This window comes from Pongo pygmaeus, chromosome 15, assembly GCF_028885625.2.
Source record: "Pongo pygmaeus isolate AG05252 chromosome 15, NHGRI_mPonPyg2-v2.0_pri, whole genome shotgun sequence".
NCBI lineage: Eukaryota > Metazoa > Chordata > Mammalia > Primates > Hominidae > Pongo > Pongo pygmaeus.
This window is the reverse complement of record NC_072388.2, coordinates 53,178,250-53,194,911: the sequence shown is the minus strand read 5'-3', so window position 1 is coordinate 53,194,911 and position 16,662 is coordinate 53,178,250. Positions and strand designations below refer to the sequence as shown.

General features: G+C 40.2%; 1 protein-coding gene across 4 annotated transcripts in view; it reads right to left on the bottom strand.

The window, feature by feature from the left end:
• CGRRF1 (cell growth regulator with ring finger domain 1) overlaps positions 1–11,654 on the bottom strand; it is a 29,364-nt gene extending 17,710 nt beyond the window's left edge. The window contains exons 1-2 of one of the 4 annotated variants that reach the window (XM_054449313.2): positions 11,333–11,465; positions 2,383–2,479 (exon numbers count right to left, since the gene is read on the bottom strand). Coding sequence is in view for 2 of the 4 variants with exons in the window: in XM_063651604.1 (XP_063507674.1) it covers positions 2,383–2,479; positions 6,057–6,108 (149 nt within the window). In the remaining 2 variants the exon portion in view is untranslated. Of the gene's footprint in view, positions 1–2,382; positions 2,480–6,056; positions 6,143–11,332 lie in introns of those variants that run through there. The other 3 variants (XM_063651604.1, XM_054449312.2, XM_054449315.2) reach the window with 3 other exon arrangements.
• Positions 11,655–16,662: the final 5,008 nt, after the last annotated feature.

Sequence of the window (16,662 nt, the reverse complement as noted above, 5' to 3'; positions counted from 1 at the left end):
TCACTCTTGTTGCCCAGGCTGGAGTGCAATGGTGTGATCTTGGCTCACTACAACCTCTGCCTCCCGGGTTAAAGTGATTCTCCTGCCTCAGCCTCCCAAGTAGCTGGGATTACAGGCATGTGCCACCATGCCCAGGTAATTTTTGTATTTTTAGTAGAGAGGTGGTTTCACCATATTGACCAGGCTGGTCTCGAACTCCTGACCTTAGGTGATCCGCCCACCTCAGCCTCCCAAAGTGCTGGGATTACAGGCGTGAGCCACCACACCCAGCCAGGACAATGGAACTTTTAAAACACCAACTATAGCTCTTCATTTATATATCTTCTACTTTTAAATTTCATGTAAAAATGTAAACTCTGACAATGCCCATGGAACAGATTTAAAAGGAAAATGAAAGGGGCTAAATTCAATTCCTAGTAAAATTAAAAAACAGCTAGTTTACTCAATTTACATAAAATAATCTAAAATTAATATACACCAGTTAAACTAGGAAACTTTAGTTTAAGACGGCACAGTTAGGGGCCTATTTGATGCACTCCCTTCTCTCCAAATACATATCAGTGATAGATAAAAAATAAAAAGAAAAATTAAAAAGACCCCACAGATACCTGAGTCCCATATGCTTTAAGAAAAAAAAAGACTCCGCTGAAATGAGTAAAAAAAACTATGGTATATTTAAAGAAAAGAATAGAAGTATTCAGCACTGAAAAGGAACAACTTATTACTACAATCAAATGGATAAATTTCAGAAACATCATGCTATGCAAAAGAAGCCTTACACAAAAGAATAAATGCTGTATGCTTCTCTAATATAAAATTCTAGAGCAGGAACAACAAATTTATGGTAGAAATAAAAATGAGAACAATGGTTGCTTCCAGAAGTACAGGAGTAGGACTGACTGGGAAAGAGCATAAGAAAATTGACGGTAATGTTCAGTATCTTGACAGAGGCTTTAGTTGTATAGATGATGTGTTTGATAACACTTGGTAAATGGTACACTTAAGATTTGTACATCTTGGCCGGGCGCGGTGGCTCACGCCTGTAATCCCAGCACTTTGGGAGGCCGAGGCAGACGGATCATGAGGCCAGGAGATCGAGACTGTCCTGGCTAACACAGTGAAATCCCGTCTCTACTAAAAATACACACACACACACACACACACACACACACACACACACACACACACACACACACAAAAAAAAAATTAGCCAGGCGTGGTGGTGGGCGCCTGCAGTCCCAGCTACTCGGGAGGCTGAGGCAGGAGAATGGTGTGAACCTGGGAGTCAGAGCTTACAGTGAGCCAAGATCACACTACTGCACTCCAGCCTGAGCGACAGAGCGAGACTCCATCTCAAAAAAAATAAATAAATAGAAAATAAGACTTGTGTATCTTATATGTAAATGTTACTTCAAAAAACTATAAACAAAAACAAACACTGAACTCTAGTCAGTAATATGTAATGTTTTAGAACTTACAGGTGAAGAGTACAACTTACTTTGAAGGGCATCGTGAAATAAGATAGACCAATGTGTGGATAAAAGAGTGGATTAATGTGGACAGATATGTAATAGAGAAATTACAGTAAAATGCTGATCGTAGACTCTAAGTGATGGGCAGATGTGTGTTCACTGTATAATTCTTTCTAGTATTCTGTATGTTTGAAAATTTTTATAATAAAATGCTGGGAACAAATACCTTTATGGACCCCAAAAAAGCAAAGAAACAAAGTAATGAGTAAGGCTATGCCATGATTTCATGGTTCTCAGTCTGGCAGCAGACAGTGGCAACCAAGCCTTCATGTATTAAGGAGACCAGCATAGGCTGTCTTCTCCAGACAAGGGCCAGAGCAAGGTTTATAACTTGGAACCAGGAGGTGGATTAGGTCAATACCAAAATAGGCAGAACTGTCGTTATAAGACTTGGTCCTAGGCTGGGTGCACTGGATCCTGCCTATAATCCCAGAACTTTGGGGAGGCTGAGGAGGGAGGAATGCTTGAGCCCAGGAGTTCGACACCAGTCTGGGCAACAATAGTGAGACCCCATCTCTACAAAAAAAATTGAAAATTAGCTGAGCATGGTGGTATACACCTGTGGTCCCAGCTACTTAAGAGGTTGAGGTGGAAGGATCGCTTGAGCCTGGGAGGTCAAGACTGCAGTAAGCAGAGATTGTGCCACTGCACTCCAGCCTGGGCAACACAGTGAGATTCTGTCTCAGAAAAAAAGGCCAGGCACAGTAGCTCACGCCTGTGATCCCAACATTTTGGGAGGCCGAGGTGGGCAGACCACCTGAGGTCGGGTCAAGACCAGCTTGAAAAACATGGAGAAACCCCATCTCTACTAAAAATACAAAAAAAATTAGCTGGGCATGGTGGTGCATACCTGTAATCCCAGCTACTTGGGAGGCTGAGGCAGGAGAATCGCTTGAAACCAGGAGGCAGAGGTTGCAGAGAGCTGAGATCATGCCATGTACTCCAGCCTGGGCAACAAGAGTGAAACTCCATCTCAAAACAAAACAAAACAAAACAAAACAACAAAAACCTAGTCCTGGTCTGGAGGTCTAGGAATCTGGGTATAAATAACTATAAAATGTTTTTGCAATCTATCCATCTGACAAGGGTCTAATATCCAGAGTCTATAAGCAACTTAAACAAATTTACAAGAAAAAACAACCCCATTAAAAAGTGGGCAAAGGACATGAACAGACACTTCTCAAAAGAAGACATTCATGCAGCCAACAAACATACGAAAAACAGCTCAACATCACTGATCATTAGAGAAATGCAAATCAAAACCACAATGAGATACCATTTCACGCCAGTCAGAATGGAGATTATTTTAAAAATCCAGAAATAACAGATCTTGGCAAAGTTGTGGAGAAAAAGAAACACTTCTTTTTTTTTTTTTTTTTTTTTTTGAGATGGAGTTTCGCTCTTGTTGCCCAGGCTGGAGTGCAATGGCATGATCTCAGCTCACCACAACCTCCACCTCCTGGGTTCAAGCGATTCTCCTGCCCAGCCTCCCAAGTAGCTGGGATTCCAGGCATGCACCACCACGCCTGGCTAATTTTTTTTTGTATTTTTAGTAGGGATGGGGTTTCTCCATGTTGGTCAGGCTGGTCTCAAACTCCCGACCTCAGGTGATCTGCCCACCTCGGCCTCCCAAAGTGCTAGGATTACAGGCATGAGCCACTGCGCCTGGCCTAAAAGAAACACTTCTGCACTGTTGGTGGGAATATAAATTAGTTCAACTATTGTGGAAGACAGTATGGCGATTCCTCAAAGATCTAGAGGCAGAAATACCATTTGACCCAGCAATCCTATTACTGACTATATATCCAAAGGAATATAAATCATTCTATTATAAAGATACATGCATGTATATATTTATTGCAGCACTATTCACAATAGCAAAGACATGGAATCAACCCAAATGCCCATCAGTGATAGACTGGATAAAGAAAATGTGGTACATATACACCACAGAATACTATGCAGCCATAAAAAGGAACAAGGTCATGTCCTTTGCAGGAAAATGGGTGAAGCTGGAAGCCGTTATCCTCAGCAAACTAATGCAAGAACAGAAAATCAAATATTGCATGTTCTCACTTGTAAGTGGGAGCAGACAGTGAGAACACGTGGACACATGGAGGGGAAACAACACAGACTGGGGCCTATCAGCGTGGGAGTTGGGGGAGGGAGAGCATCAAGAATAGCTAATGGATGCTGGGCTTAATATCAAGGTGACTGGTTGATCTGTGCAGCAAACCACCATGGCACACATTTACCTATGTAAAAAATCTGCACATCCTGCACATGTACCCCAGAACTTAAAAGTTGAAGGAAAAAATAAAATAAAATACTCAACTAAAAATAATAATAATCATAATAATAATTGTAAAGTGGAAAAACAGTGAGGGTGATAACAAAGGGAGAAAAGTAAAAAAAAAAACAAAACGAATCTTCCACTAAAATTTAGGTTGAAAACTAAAGTTTCAAAACACACAAGTCTAACACTGAGAGACAACCAATAAAATTAACAAATGAAATAAAAATTCACTTTTGATGACTCTGATTTTATAAAAGAGTTGGGTAAGACTGCTCTGGTCCTGCCTAACAAAGCTGAAAAGCAAGCCTCTAACAGACTAAACTATTTCTGAGTAACTTAACAGTGTAAAGCTCAAGAATATTTAGAGGAATACAAAAATATCCAGCACCTAGTAAGGTGAAATTCACAATGCATAGCATCTGATAAAAAAAAAATCAACAGGCATGCAAAGAAGCAGGAAAATATTACCCACAATGAGGAGCAAAACTCTATAGAAATAGATCCAGAAATCATACAGATACTTGAATTAGTAGACAAGGATATAAAAATAGCTCCTAGAACTATACTCCATATGTTTCAGAAGAAAAGTAATGACTGCACATATGATATAGAGGAATGGAAGATATTTAAAAGGCCCAAATCAATATTTAGAGATGAAAAAGGTAATGTTTTAGATAAAAAATATAGTGGATGAGATTAACAGCAGATTAGGTATTGCACAATAAAAGATTAGTAATCTTGAAGACAACAGAAAGTACTGAAATTGAAACACAGAAAGGAAAAAGACTGAACAACAACAACAAAAAGCATCAGTAAGCCAACTTTTAGGCAGCCATGTAACTGAAGTCTTAACATATCACTGAAGTTTGCAGAGGACAGATAAAGTAGTTGAACACATAATGGCCAAAACCTTCCCCAACATGTTGAAAACTATAAAAACCTACAGACCCAAGAATCTCAATGAGCTCCAAGCACAAGAAACAAAAAAAATTACCTAAGGTACATAATAATCAAATTGCTTAAAACCAGTAATATAGACAAAATCCTAAGAAAAAGAAAGAAGATATGCTACAGTAGCCAAAGAAAAGGAAAAAAGGATATACTACATATAGAGGAACAAAGATAAGAATGACAGTAGCTTTTTAATATTAATAAGAAGTAATGGAAGGCAGAATATCTTTAAAGAACAGGAAAAAAATCTTGTCAATCTAGAATTCTATACTATATTTTTCCAAAGCAAAATAAAGACTTTTTCAAACATAACAAAAGCTAAAAGAATTCATCACCAACAGACTTGCACAACAAGAAAAATTAAAATATGCCTTGGGGAGAAGAAAAATGATACCAAATAAAAATCTGGATTGATACAAAGAAATAAATAGCAGTGAAATGGTAACTACGTGAGGAATTATAATGCTTTTCTTATATCTCTTTAAAATATTACCTGAAGGTAGATGGTGATAAGTTAGAGATACATTATAAACTTTCAAGCAACCACTAAAATAAAGTTATTGCTAATAAACCAACAAAGGAGATAAAATGGAATCACATAAATTATTTAACTAATGTAAATGAGGGCTGAACAAGGGAAAAAGAAAAAACAGACTAGTAAAATAAAAGAGGGAAAAAGAAACAAAGAACAGACAAAACAAACAAAAAATGAATAGCAAGATGGTGGAATTAAATCTAACAATATCAATAATCACATTAAATGTAAATGTTTTAAACTCCCTAGTTAAAAGGCAAAGATTATCAGATTGGATAAAAACATAAGACCTAGCTATATGGTGCATACAAGAAACCCACTTTAAATAAAAAGACAAAAAGAGTTTACAAGTAAAAGGATGAAAAAAAGATGTATCTGCTAACACTAATCAAAAGAAAGCTGAAGTGGCTACATTAACACCAGACAAAGTAGATCTCAGAGCAAAGACTATTACTAGGATCAAAGAGGTCCATTTCATAGTGATATAAGGGTCAGTTCATCATGCACACAAAATAATCCTAAATGTTTATGTACCTATTAATAGAACTTCAAAATATAAAGCAAAAACTGATACAACTGCCAAGAGAAATAGATAAATCCACAATTATAGTCAGAAATTCTAATATTTCCCACAACTTCAATAATTGATAGCTCCAATATATAGAAAATCAGTAACGACATCAAAAACTTGAATAACACTATCAACCAATTTGACTTAATTAACACTTATAAAACATCTCACCCGGCCGGGCGCGGTGACTCACACCTGTAATCCCAGCACTTCGGGAGGCCATTGCGGGCAGATCATGAGGTCAAGCGATCGAGACCATCCTGGCCAACATGATGAAACCCCATCTCTACTAAAAATTAAAAAAAAAAATTAGTTGGGCATGGCAGTGCGCACCTGTAGTCCCAGCTACTCTGGAGGCTGAGGAAGGAGAATTGCTTGAATCCAGGAGGCGGAGGTTGCAGTGAGCCGAGATCGTACCACTGCACTCCAGCCTGGTGACAGAGCAAGATTCTGTCTCAAAAAAAAAAAAAAAAAAAGTCACCCAACAATAGCAGAATATATATTATTTTTAAGTGCATTAGGACATTTACCAAAGAGAGAATATATTTGGATTATAAAACAAGTCTCAATAAATTTACAAGATGTCAAATCATAAAAAGTATGCTAACCACAATGGAATCAAATTATAAATCAGTAACAGAAATATCTTTAAAATTTCCAAATATTTGGAAACTCAATAACAAACTTCTACATAACTTAGAGGTCAAGAAAAAAAATCAAAAGGGAAATTATTTTAAATTATGACCCGAATAAAAATGAAGACATATGTGTCAAAATGTGGGGAATGCTGATAAAGCAGTACTTACAGGGAAATTAGAAGGCACTAAACATTTCTGTTCCATCTCCTGGAAAAGAAGACCAAATATGGCATGTTCTCACTTATAAGCGGGAGCTAAATGATGAGAACTCATGAGCCCAAAGAAGGGAACAACAGAAACTGGGATCCACTTGAGGGTGGAAGTTGGGAGGAAGAACAGGAGCAGAAAAGATAACTATTGAGTACTGGGATTAACACCTGGGTGATGAAATAATCTGTACAACAAACCCGTGACACGAGTTTACCTATGTAGCAAACCTTCACATGTACCTCTGAACCTAAATGTTTAAAAACAACAACAACAATAACAGAAATCTCAACATTATAAAATACAGGCCACCAATGAGTCCAAGTTTCCATCAAACAAACAAGTATGACTTAACGCTTTAGATGCAGAATTTCTTGAGAGTATACCCAGATCAATAAATATGATCTGATCTAGTGTTACATTCTATTCTCCGGCTTACAATCCATCCTCACATATATTCCTCAGGATTCCACAGATATAAATTAGCAAAATTTTGCAATTCTTTTTAAGGATAGACTATTTCTAGTCAGATCAGATTTTGTCCCTATACTAGGCAGCATGCAGAGATCTGGGCCTCACGACAAGATAACAGAGGTAGCTCTTAAGTGTGGATAGCCCTTTGCAAAGCAACTGCCCTAGGTGAGGTTATTACAGGATCTTCAAGCAAGAGAAGGCTAATTTTCGAAAGTAAGCAGCTTCTGTCAACAATGGAGGCTCAGAGTGACTGGAGTTTTTTTCAAGATTCTCAGCTCTGTCCATGTCTACCTAGATGTCCCCATTCCAAGTCTCAGGGTTCTACTTCTTTCCAAACAATATTCTAAATGAGGCACTGACAAAGGCCAGGTAATTCTATTATTATCGCAGTTTAAACTGTGTTCAGGCACCTGCCACCACGCCTGGCTAATTTTTCTATTTTTTGTAGAGACCGAGTTTTGCCGTATTTCCCAGGTTGGTCTTGAACTTTTGGGCTCAAGCAGTCCTCCTGCCTCAGCCTCCCAAAGTGCTGGGATTATAGGCAGTGAGCCAAGATCATGCCACTGCACTCCAGCTCAGACGACAGAGCAAGACTCTGTCTCAAAAATAAAATAAAATAAAATAAAATAAAACTGTGTTCAATTTTTAGCAAGTCTTTCTGTGGCTACACAAAATAAAGTGCTTTAGAACCATAGAAACGTTCTGATTCTCTAAGACCTGACTGATCTAACACTTTGAAGACCTGAGTTTGTCATTTTCTTTCTGTTAGTGCTCCAGTGAACACAGAAGCACCTATCTCACTTCTCCCTCAGTCCCTGTAGTCATTACTGCCGTTAACAGTCAAGCACTTTAGCCACTTGGTCCTCCAGCACACAGCTTCAGAAATAATTTTATCACAATCAACCAAATGTATCAATTTGATTGTGATGCCACTACATGTTGTGGGTTACTAGATTATTTCCCATTGGCAAAGAGCTAAAGAAATTACCAAACAGACCCCCTCAAATTCTATCTTTGAAAGTTTTCTCACCAGGATCCCATTCTTAGTGACAATTTCTTTATCAGTCAGGGTCCAGGCAGGAGTCTGAAAATGCATCCGTTATTTTAACAGAGAGATTTGACTTGATTTTTAAAGTTGCCAGCATCAACATCAAGAGAAATTTTCATATGAAAAATGTTAACCATATGTTGAAGAACTGAAAAGGCAAAAAGAGGACACTGAGTTACTACTTATGTGATAAGAAGCAGTAACAGCAGGAAGCAGCTATCACTCCTAGGACAAGGGAACAGAGAAAAGAAAATAAAGAGAATTTACTATAGTTTAGAAATGTGGAGGAGACTTTATGGAGCTCAGGACTCAGGTCTGAGGAAAGGATACTGGTATCTTTAAGGGAGTGCCTAAGGCTGATTCTAGCAGAGTAGGAAAGCATAAACTGGAACAAGTGGGACCAACTATTAATGCCAGAGTGAGGCACTATTATGGCAAGTGACAGACAAGAAAAGGAATCAACAGGAAGCAGCAAGTCCCTTCATCCTCTTCCAGCTTTCCAGTCTCCCTCCCTTGTTGGCAAAGCCCAATAGGCAGTCAGCTTGCAAAGAAGAAATGTAGTTTAGAGTTCTGCCCTAGATTCACAAAGCAGAGGGTGGTATGAAGTTGAGGTCAACAGCTTAATAAAATGTGGTCAACAGGAGGCCAGGAGTAGCTACTGGAGTCGCAGTCCTGATTATTTGAAACTGTTAAAGGACGTAAATGGACTTTTGGGCTTCTTTGTGCTCAGTGCCTGGAGGAAGCTATCAGAGATCACAGAAACCACCACATGGAGAAAGAAAAATACTATATTTCCAGTTGCATGCTTCTTTGCTATTGCTATTGGGATTCTAATAATCATATGCTCCTGTTTTTTCTCCACTCCCACACAGTGCAGGCAGACATGGCAAACAGTGGAAAGAAGCAAACAGTGAAAAACTCAGAGCAGTACTAAGGGAAAAACCATGATAGAAAACACATGAACAGTAGAGATGGTATTATGGGAGGTTAAAACAAAACAAAACAATGACAAGGGTGAAAAACATGCGTATTAACTAGTTTACCCTTCTGACTGGGGTACTATTGGTACTATTAGAAAGATGTTTTTATGAGATTTAGATGGTGTCCAAGTTTTCATCATTTCTAGTCAATAAATACGTGGCCTTGGCTTAAGTTAGCAAATAAACATAGTAAAAAGTTTATCTACATGGGCAAAGCTAACTCAGATGGAGAGAATGGTTGGGTTAGGCACAAGATGACTGGTTAGGCCTAAATTAGGATGGAAGTGACTGGATTTACATGGTCTTGTGGCCTCAGCAGTGCTTAGCCCAGACTTCCAAACATTCTATGATTACATGGGCTTCCACTCTTGTAAAAAGTCTTACCTAAATGGGGTGATTTGACAATTGTTAAATTTTCAAACCAGGTCTTAAAGCTGGCAGAGCCAGGATTTGAACCTATGTTTGTCTGACTCCAAAGTCTGTCTGTTAACCACTACAAACATGAGGCTCCTGACTACCCTCTTCCCAATACTAAAGATTGATATCTAAGATATCTAATTAGTTGGCCTATTTAAAATAAAAATTAAAGCACATAAGGCATTTATCAACTAGTTACTATTTTCCTTAGTGGAGGAAAATTATGCTTCATTAAGAGAATAACACTAACATTATAGTCATTTAAAAATCTTGTGTTAAGACTGCTTTTCTCACATGGGCAACAGCTTCCTAATTCCAATTACAAACTTTTGTGTAATGAACATTAGCAATAAAATCTGATGGGTCAAGAATAACCAATTGTGTAAGATTGGTCTTTGTTTTCCAATCATACCCCCAGATATAAGGAATTTGTATCTTCAATCCTCACCCACCTACAAGGCAAGGAATTCTATGCTCTATTGCTGGTAGGGTGAGGAGCAGTGTGGACATGTTAAAACTTTGGTCACTTCCTAAAGATGGCATATATTTTCAGAAACTGTCAAGGGCCCGTGTTCTTTATTCAATCACATATATGTGACCAAAGGCTATTTTAAAACTCGTTTTACGTAGCCTTCTTTATTCACTAACATGTTCTCTGCCCCTATGCTCATGCTGTCTTCTCTGAAATGCCTTTTCTTCCCTACCATATACATTTAACTCCATTTATTTTTCAAAATGCTCATTCTCCAAAATCCAGCTCATGTCCCTCTTCAACAGAGTCCCCTCTGACCTCTTCAGACCATGGCTGTTGTCCACTTAGAACTGCTGTTTGATCTTTTTGTAATTATTATCTTCTCAAAGGGATTTTGGAGGCTGCAGCCTAGAAAAACTGTTGTGGGCTAGTTATACAGTTTCAACTCGCTGTTATTTACAAGGCTTGTCTAAACATGATACAATAGCATCTCCTCAAGAGAGAAATTGAACCTCTAGGCTAGAAGAATTGCTCAGCGGTTATCTAGCAGACCATTCTCCTTGTCCCAATAGGCAACTGTCCTACCCTCGGTGTAACGTATTTCTAAGGTCTCTTCCAGCTCTAAAAGCATGATTTTACAATTCTATCGACTAAATATTACTTCAAAAGGTGTGGAATGTATACAGAAACCATTAAATTGTCAAACGGTAACAGTTCAGTTACAAGTTACTCTGAAAGATCTGAGGCTAAGGGCTCCATTCAGGTCAGAATCACAACTGTTAACCTCGCTTACTGTCCAGTCTGTGCACTGTAGCACAGGTGACTAACTCATCCAGGACACACAGTAGGCCCGAATCCGGGACAGAAGCCTACTAGAGAAGCACTTTCTCCCAACACTAAGCCCAAGCCCAAGCCCAAGGCCTTCCTGGGTGCTTTATCGCCTAGAAACAAAGCTGAGTACAACACCCCAATCCGGTACCACCTCAAGATGCCCCAGCGACGCGGACCAAACGGTGATGCAGGGCAGTGACGCAGGTGCAGCGTCCACCTTGTTTTCCTCCCAGAGAAAGTCGGAGTCCTAGGCACCCGGGGACACCGAATCCCCGACGTCCTCCGGCCCGCGGCCCTCCGGCTCCTGTGCCCCCTGCTGCTCTTCGCGACCCCACTCTGGCGGTGTCCGCCCCTTCGTCTCTCACCCCTGAGACACTTACCATCCCAATACCAGGCCGGTGGTCACGATGAAGCAGGTAAAGACCACCGCGATGTAGAAAAGCGGCGAGTATTCATAAAGCGTTACCAGAAACACCGCAGCCATCAGGGTCTTGCTCTGGCTAGAGCCCGGCTCCAGCCGCGTAGCCCAGCCCAGCCCGGCTGAGCCCAGCCCGCCCGGCCAGGGTAAAAGCCACTACGGTGCCCCGGAGCGGACAAACTTTGTAGGTCCGCACTCGCCTGGGGTTCTCGTAAGCTAGACTTTAGGGCAGCCTCGCGGGCAGCGGGAGCCGGCGTGCCAATCACGGCGCCGCCTGCAGGACACGCCACGCCCCTCCCGCTCCCGTCCCGAGCTATTGGCTACGCAGACCTGGGATGGAGGGGACCCGACTCGCACCACCCCCGACTCCCAGGATTGGTACCCAGCGGGCGTCTTAGGCGCTGTGGCCCAGTGGTCATTGCTGTTCCGCCGGCAAATTCCATGTAGACTTTGGGGCCAACTCTGTCCCAGCCTTAGGCAATGTAGGTTTTCTGATGTCAGAGAGAGGCGCAGTCTGAAATCTACGTGCATCGTTTCTAAATCCTGAAACCCTGCCTATTACATCTTAGGCAAATTTGGGAGAAGGTGGAGGAGGAGGAGGAGGAGGAGGAGGAGGAGGGCGGGTATCTTGGGTTCTACAAAATGAAATAACCATAGGCACAGTGAAAACACAAAAAAAGGAGTCTCTACCACAAGCAATTTATACGAGACTTGTCAGCCTTTTCAGATTGGACTTAATCATAGAGGAAAATCAGCATTGCTTATCCAAGATTCTCTTAGAAATAAAGCATCCACTTCCTCCCACATCCCCCTCCTTTTCTCCTCTTCTTGGACTCCTCAAATTAAAATTAGCCAAACATTTGAACCTGTATTTGTTTCCACTTTAAGAATAATTTTTAAAAAACTTTTTTAACCACACAGAAGCTTTTTAAAAAGTACAGAAAGTAGCTAAATGGTCACTCCCTTGTCTCAACCCTGTGAGTCAGCTCCATCAACGTGGCCTCCCCGAAAGTCTTTCATAACACTTCATTGACACCTCGTTGGTTTGCATTTAATCCTAAAGCCACATCTAGCTATATCAGAGAATGGGGATATATAGTCTTATTATTCATGAGCAGCAACACACCCTGCTACAAATCAGGAGTGTTGTTACTGAGGAGGAAAGAGAATGGACATTGGGATAGGTAACTAGTAGCCTCTGTCACACTCCTAAATCACCAGTAAAATTCGTGATGAGAAAGATGAACTAAGTTTGTCCTATGGCCTCACATATTCCTTGGCAAATGACCACGTAGTCTCTGGAGCAGCACTGTTTGAGAAGCTTGCTTCTATAACACAATTTTTAATTACTATATATCTGATTTGTGAAAGTATATAATTTAATCAGCTCTCAATTGTTGGACAATTTTTCATAGCTATAAATAACACTGCAATGAACATCCCTACAGCTAAAGTATTTCCTTAGGATAAATTACTAGAGGTGGAACTATGGTTTTAAAAAAATGTACATTTTAAAGATTTTGTAAAAACACTGCTCTCCAGAAATGTACCAATTTGTATTCCCAGTTTTTCATCCACAGTTTTGCCATCATTTGATATTGTTACTTAACAAAAATATTGGCCAATCTGGAAGGCAGTTTTATTGTAACAACAATAAAAAAACAAGAATTTTTATAATGAAATGAAAATGTAGGAAGTTCCAAGTTAGAGTGGCATTAAACACATACATCTAATTTTTCTTCCTTCTCAAGTCCACTAAAACTACAGTAAAGAGATTAAAAACATAAGTCTACAAAAACAAGAACAGGAAATATAAAATAGCAGCAACATATTGGGATGATGAATGAGCATAATTCACTAACCAATACATGAAAGCCAAATCCCAAACCAGTTGTGGAGAAAACTGAGACCCAAACTGAATTACTTTGAAGAATTCTCAAAAAGAACAAGATCTAATACAAACTTAACTAGAGTCTCTATCATTTCTCACTGGGATATCTGCTATGGCCACTGAAACTTGTCTCTCTAGTTCCAGCATAGATTTTCCAATATATTCTGCACAGTGATAGCAAAAATGATTTTTCCACAGCACGTACTTTACTCCGTTGCCAAAAACCCTTGATTGTCATGTTCTATTTCCTTGAGGACAAAGTTCCCAAGATCCTTGTCTGGCATACTCACTTCTTCATGACTCAACTTCTGATTTTCCCTCATTTACTCATTCGGAAAATGTTTATTGAGTGTCAGATATGTGCCAGACACTCTAGAATACAATTAGGGATACAATAACAATCAGAAAATGACATATCCTTGTTTTTATGGAGCTTAGTATCTCAGGGAAGAGATAAATGTTAACCAAAGAATCGTGAACAAAATATAAAAGCAGAATTATGACAAGTGTTGTTAAAAAGAGAAACATGGGCAGCCAGCCATGATGGCTTACGTCAGTAATCCCAGCACTTTGGGAGGCTGAGGCAGGCCAATCACTTGAAGCCAGGAGTTTGAGACCAGCCTGGGGAATATGGCAAAACCCCGTTTCTACTAAAAATAGAAAAATTAGCTGGGTGTGGTGGTGCACGCCTGTAGTCACAACTACTTGGGTGGCTGAGGCTCAAGAACTGCTTAAACCTGGGAAATGGAGGTTGGAGCAAACTGAGACTCACTGCACCACTGCATTCCAACCTGAGTGACAGAATAAGACTGTCTCAAAGAGAGAGAGAGAGAGAGAGAAAGAAAGAGAAATATGGAGCTATGAGAGCATATAATGGGGAGAATGAGGAGGATATAATGTAGAACAGGGAAACCTTCCCTGAAGAACAGATAGTTGAGATGAGGGCTGATGGAGAGAGGCAAAGGAACAGGAGGGGAGGAAGAGCATTTAGGGCAAAAGCTACAGAACATGCAAAGGCCCTGAGGTGAGAAACTGAAAGACTAGTATGGTGAAAGCATAGCGAGTGAGAAGGAACAGGGTATGTGATGAAGATGGACTGATAGGTAGGGCCCAGACCATACAGGAGTCATGCCATTTTAACTACATAAATTTACACTAAGAACAATGAGAATCCACTGACAAGATTGAAGGGGGCATGTGTGACAATTTTGTAACAATCACTTTGGCTATTGTATAAAAAACTAATTGGAAAGAGGCTGAGGCAGATATGAGTGAATATAGAGACATCAATTAATAGATTCTTTCGAAAGGCCAGGCAAGAAATTTTACTAACACTGATTAGCAAGTCATCAGGACTTGCAGCAAAGTGAATTATCAATTAGAAATGGTTTTATTTGTGAATGACAGAAAACCAACAAAAATAGTATCTTAATATGAAGATAAAAGTGTATTTCTCTCTCAAGTGAAAGTCCAGAGTTAGGCAATACAGGGCCAATATAGTGCTCCACAGTGCAAGGGACTCAGGCTTCTATTTCGCTCTACCATGTGCAGCTCCCATTCCTAAGACCACCTCATGATCCAAGATGGCTGCTCCAGTTCCAGCCATCAGGTTCATATTCCAGTTAGCAGGGAGGAGGAAGGGGAGGGAAAATGAGACACCATTTCCATTTAAGGATACTCTAGGGACACACCATACATTTGAATTCAGCGTCATGCCCACATTTAACTGCAAGAGAGGCTGGAAAAGACAGTCTTTGTTCAAGATAGTCATGTGCTTGGCTACACTAGAGTCCTACTACTTATAGATGGAGGGAAAAATTTAAAAGAGAAGTAGGAGTCTCTGTCATAAAAGTATATAAGACTTCATGCTAGATTGGACATGGCATATGGGAGACAGGCAGGAGTTGAGGTTTCTGGCTTCTTTCCCAAGAAGAATGGATGTCTATCTTTCACTAAAATTGGATTCTAAATCTCGTCTCTCATCATTCATCCTTGTTCCCCTTCCCACATCCTCTCCTTATTACAAACACTAATCTTAGCCCAACTGAATTACCAATCTTCTAAAACACACTAGAGATATTGCAGATGTAGATTTTCAAGGCCTGAAGCTCATACCATTTGGGGGACCCGTTCCAAGAAGGTGAACATAAAATTACAATTACAAAATTAAGCATAACGCCTTGGAAAGGCCCCAGGCAAATGAGGGGCCCCCAAACTTAAATAAACTTCATTCACACTAGGATATTTTAAGCTGCACCTTTACTTTATCTATCACCAAGATTAAACATTATAAGATGTCATAGGTTTTTAGGTGCATCCTGACTTCAGAGAAGTTAAAATTTGGGGTTGGGGATGGGGAAGAGGACACCAATCTTTAACTTAATGAAATAAGCCATTTGCAGATCCCAGAATTAGACATGCATATTTCTTCCCGTGTCTGGAAAGCCCGTCTTCTTTCCTCCCCTTCCTTCTCCTGGCTAACTTTTAGTTACCTTTAAGGACTCAGTTCTGAAGCTCCCTTCTCCAGCAAGCCTTCCTGGATGCTTCCAAACCCTTGGGGAGATGCCTCTCCCAAAGCACCCAGTATGGAACTGTATGGGAGCCCTCTTATTTCTGGTGTGAGCCCCTGCTCACTAGTGTATTTAGCCTGCTAGGAACCCAGCTCTCTGAGCACAAGAATGACACATAATTGATGTTTGTGCCACCGGTACCTAGCATATGTCGGGTAGTCACATTACTGAATTAATAAATAAACGAAATAAGCTTTTCTCCATGAGATTACTTGGAAGCACAAAGTATCTATATTAGAGTTTTTTTAAAAGAAGTTTGACTCTCAGATGAACAGGAAGAATGGCTGTTCTTTATTATCTATAACTGATCTAGTTTAGCTTGAAACCCCACCCTAGACCCAGCATGGTGGCTCATGCCTGTAATGCCAGCACTTTGGGAGACCAAGACAGGGAGATGGCTTGAGCCCAGGAATTGAGACCAGCGTGAGCAACATAGTGGGACCCTGTCTCTACAAAAAATTAAAAAATTAACTGGGTGAGGCAGGAGGATTGCTTGAGCAAGGGAGGTTGAGGCTGCAGTGAGCCACGATTGTGCCACTACACTCCAGCCTGGGTGACACAGCAAGACGCTGTCTCAGAAAAAAAAAAAGCAAAGCAAGACCCTGTCTCAAAAAAGAAGAAAAAGAAAGAAGCCCCACCCTACTATTAGACGGGGTAAAAAGAGAAGACAATGTGAGCTTAAATTTATCAATAAAAAGTATCTTAGGCCAGGTATGGTGGCTCACGTCTGTAATCCCAGCACTTTGAGAGGCTGAGGCGGTCAGATAACTGAGGTCAGGAGTTTGAGACCAGCCTGGCCAACATGGCAAAACCCCGTCTCTACTAAAAATA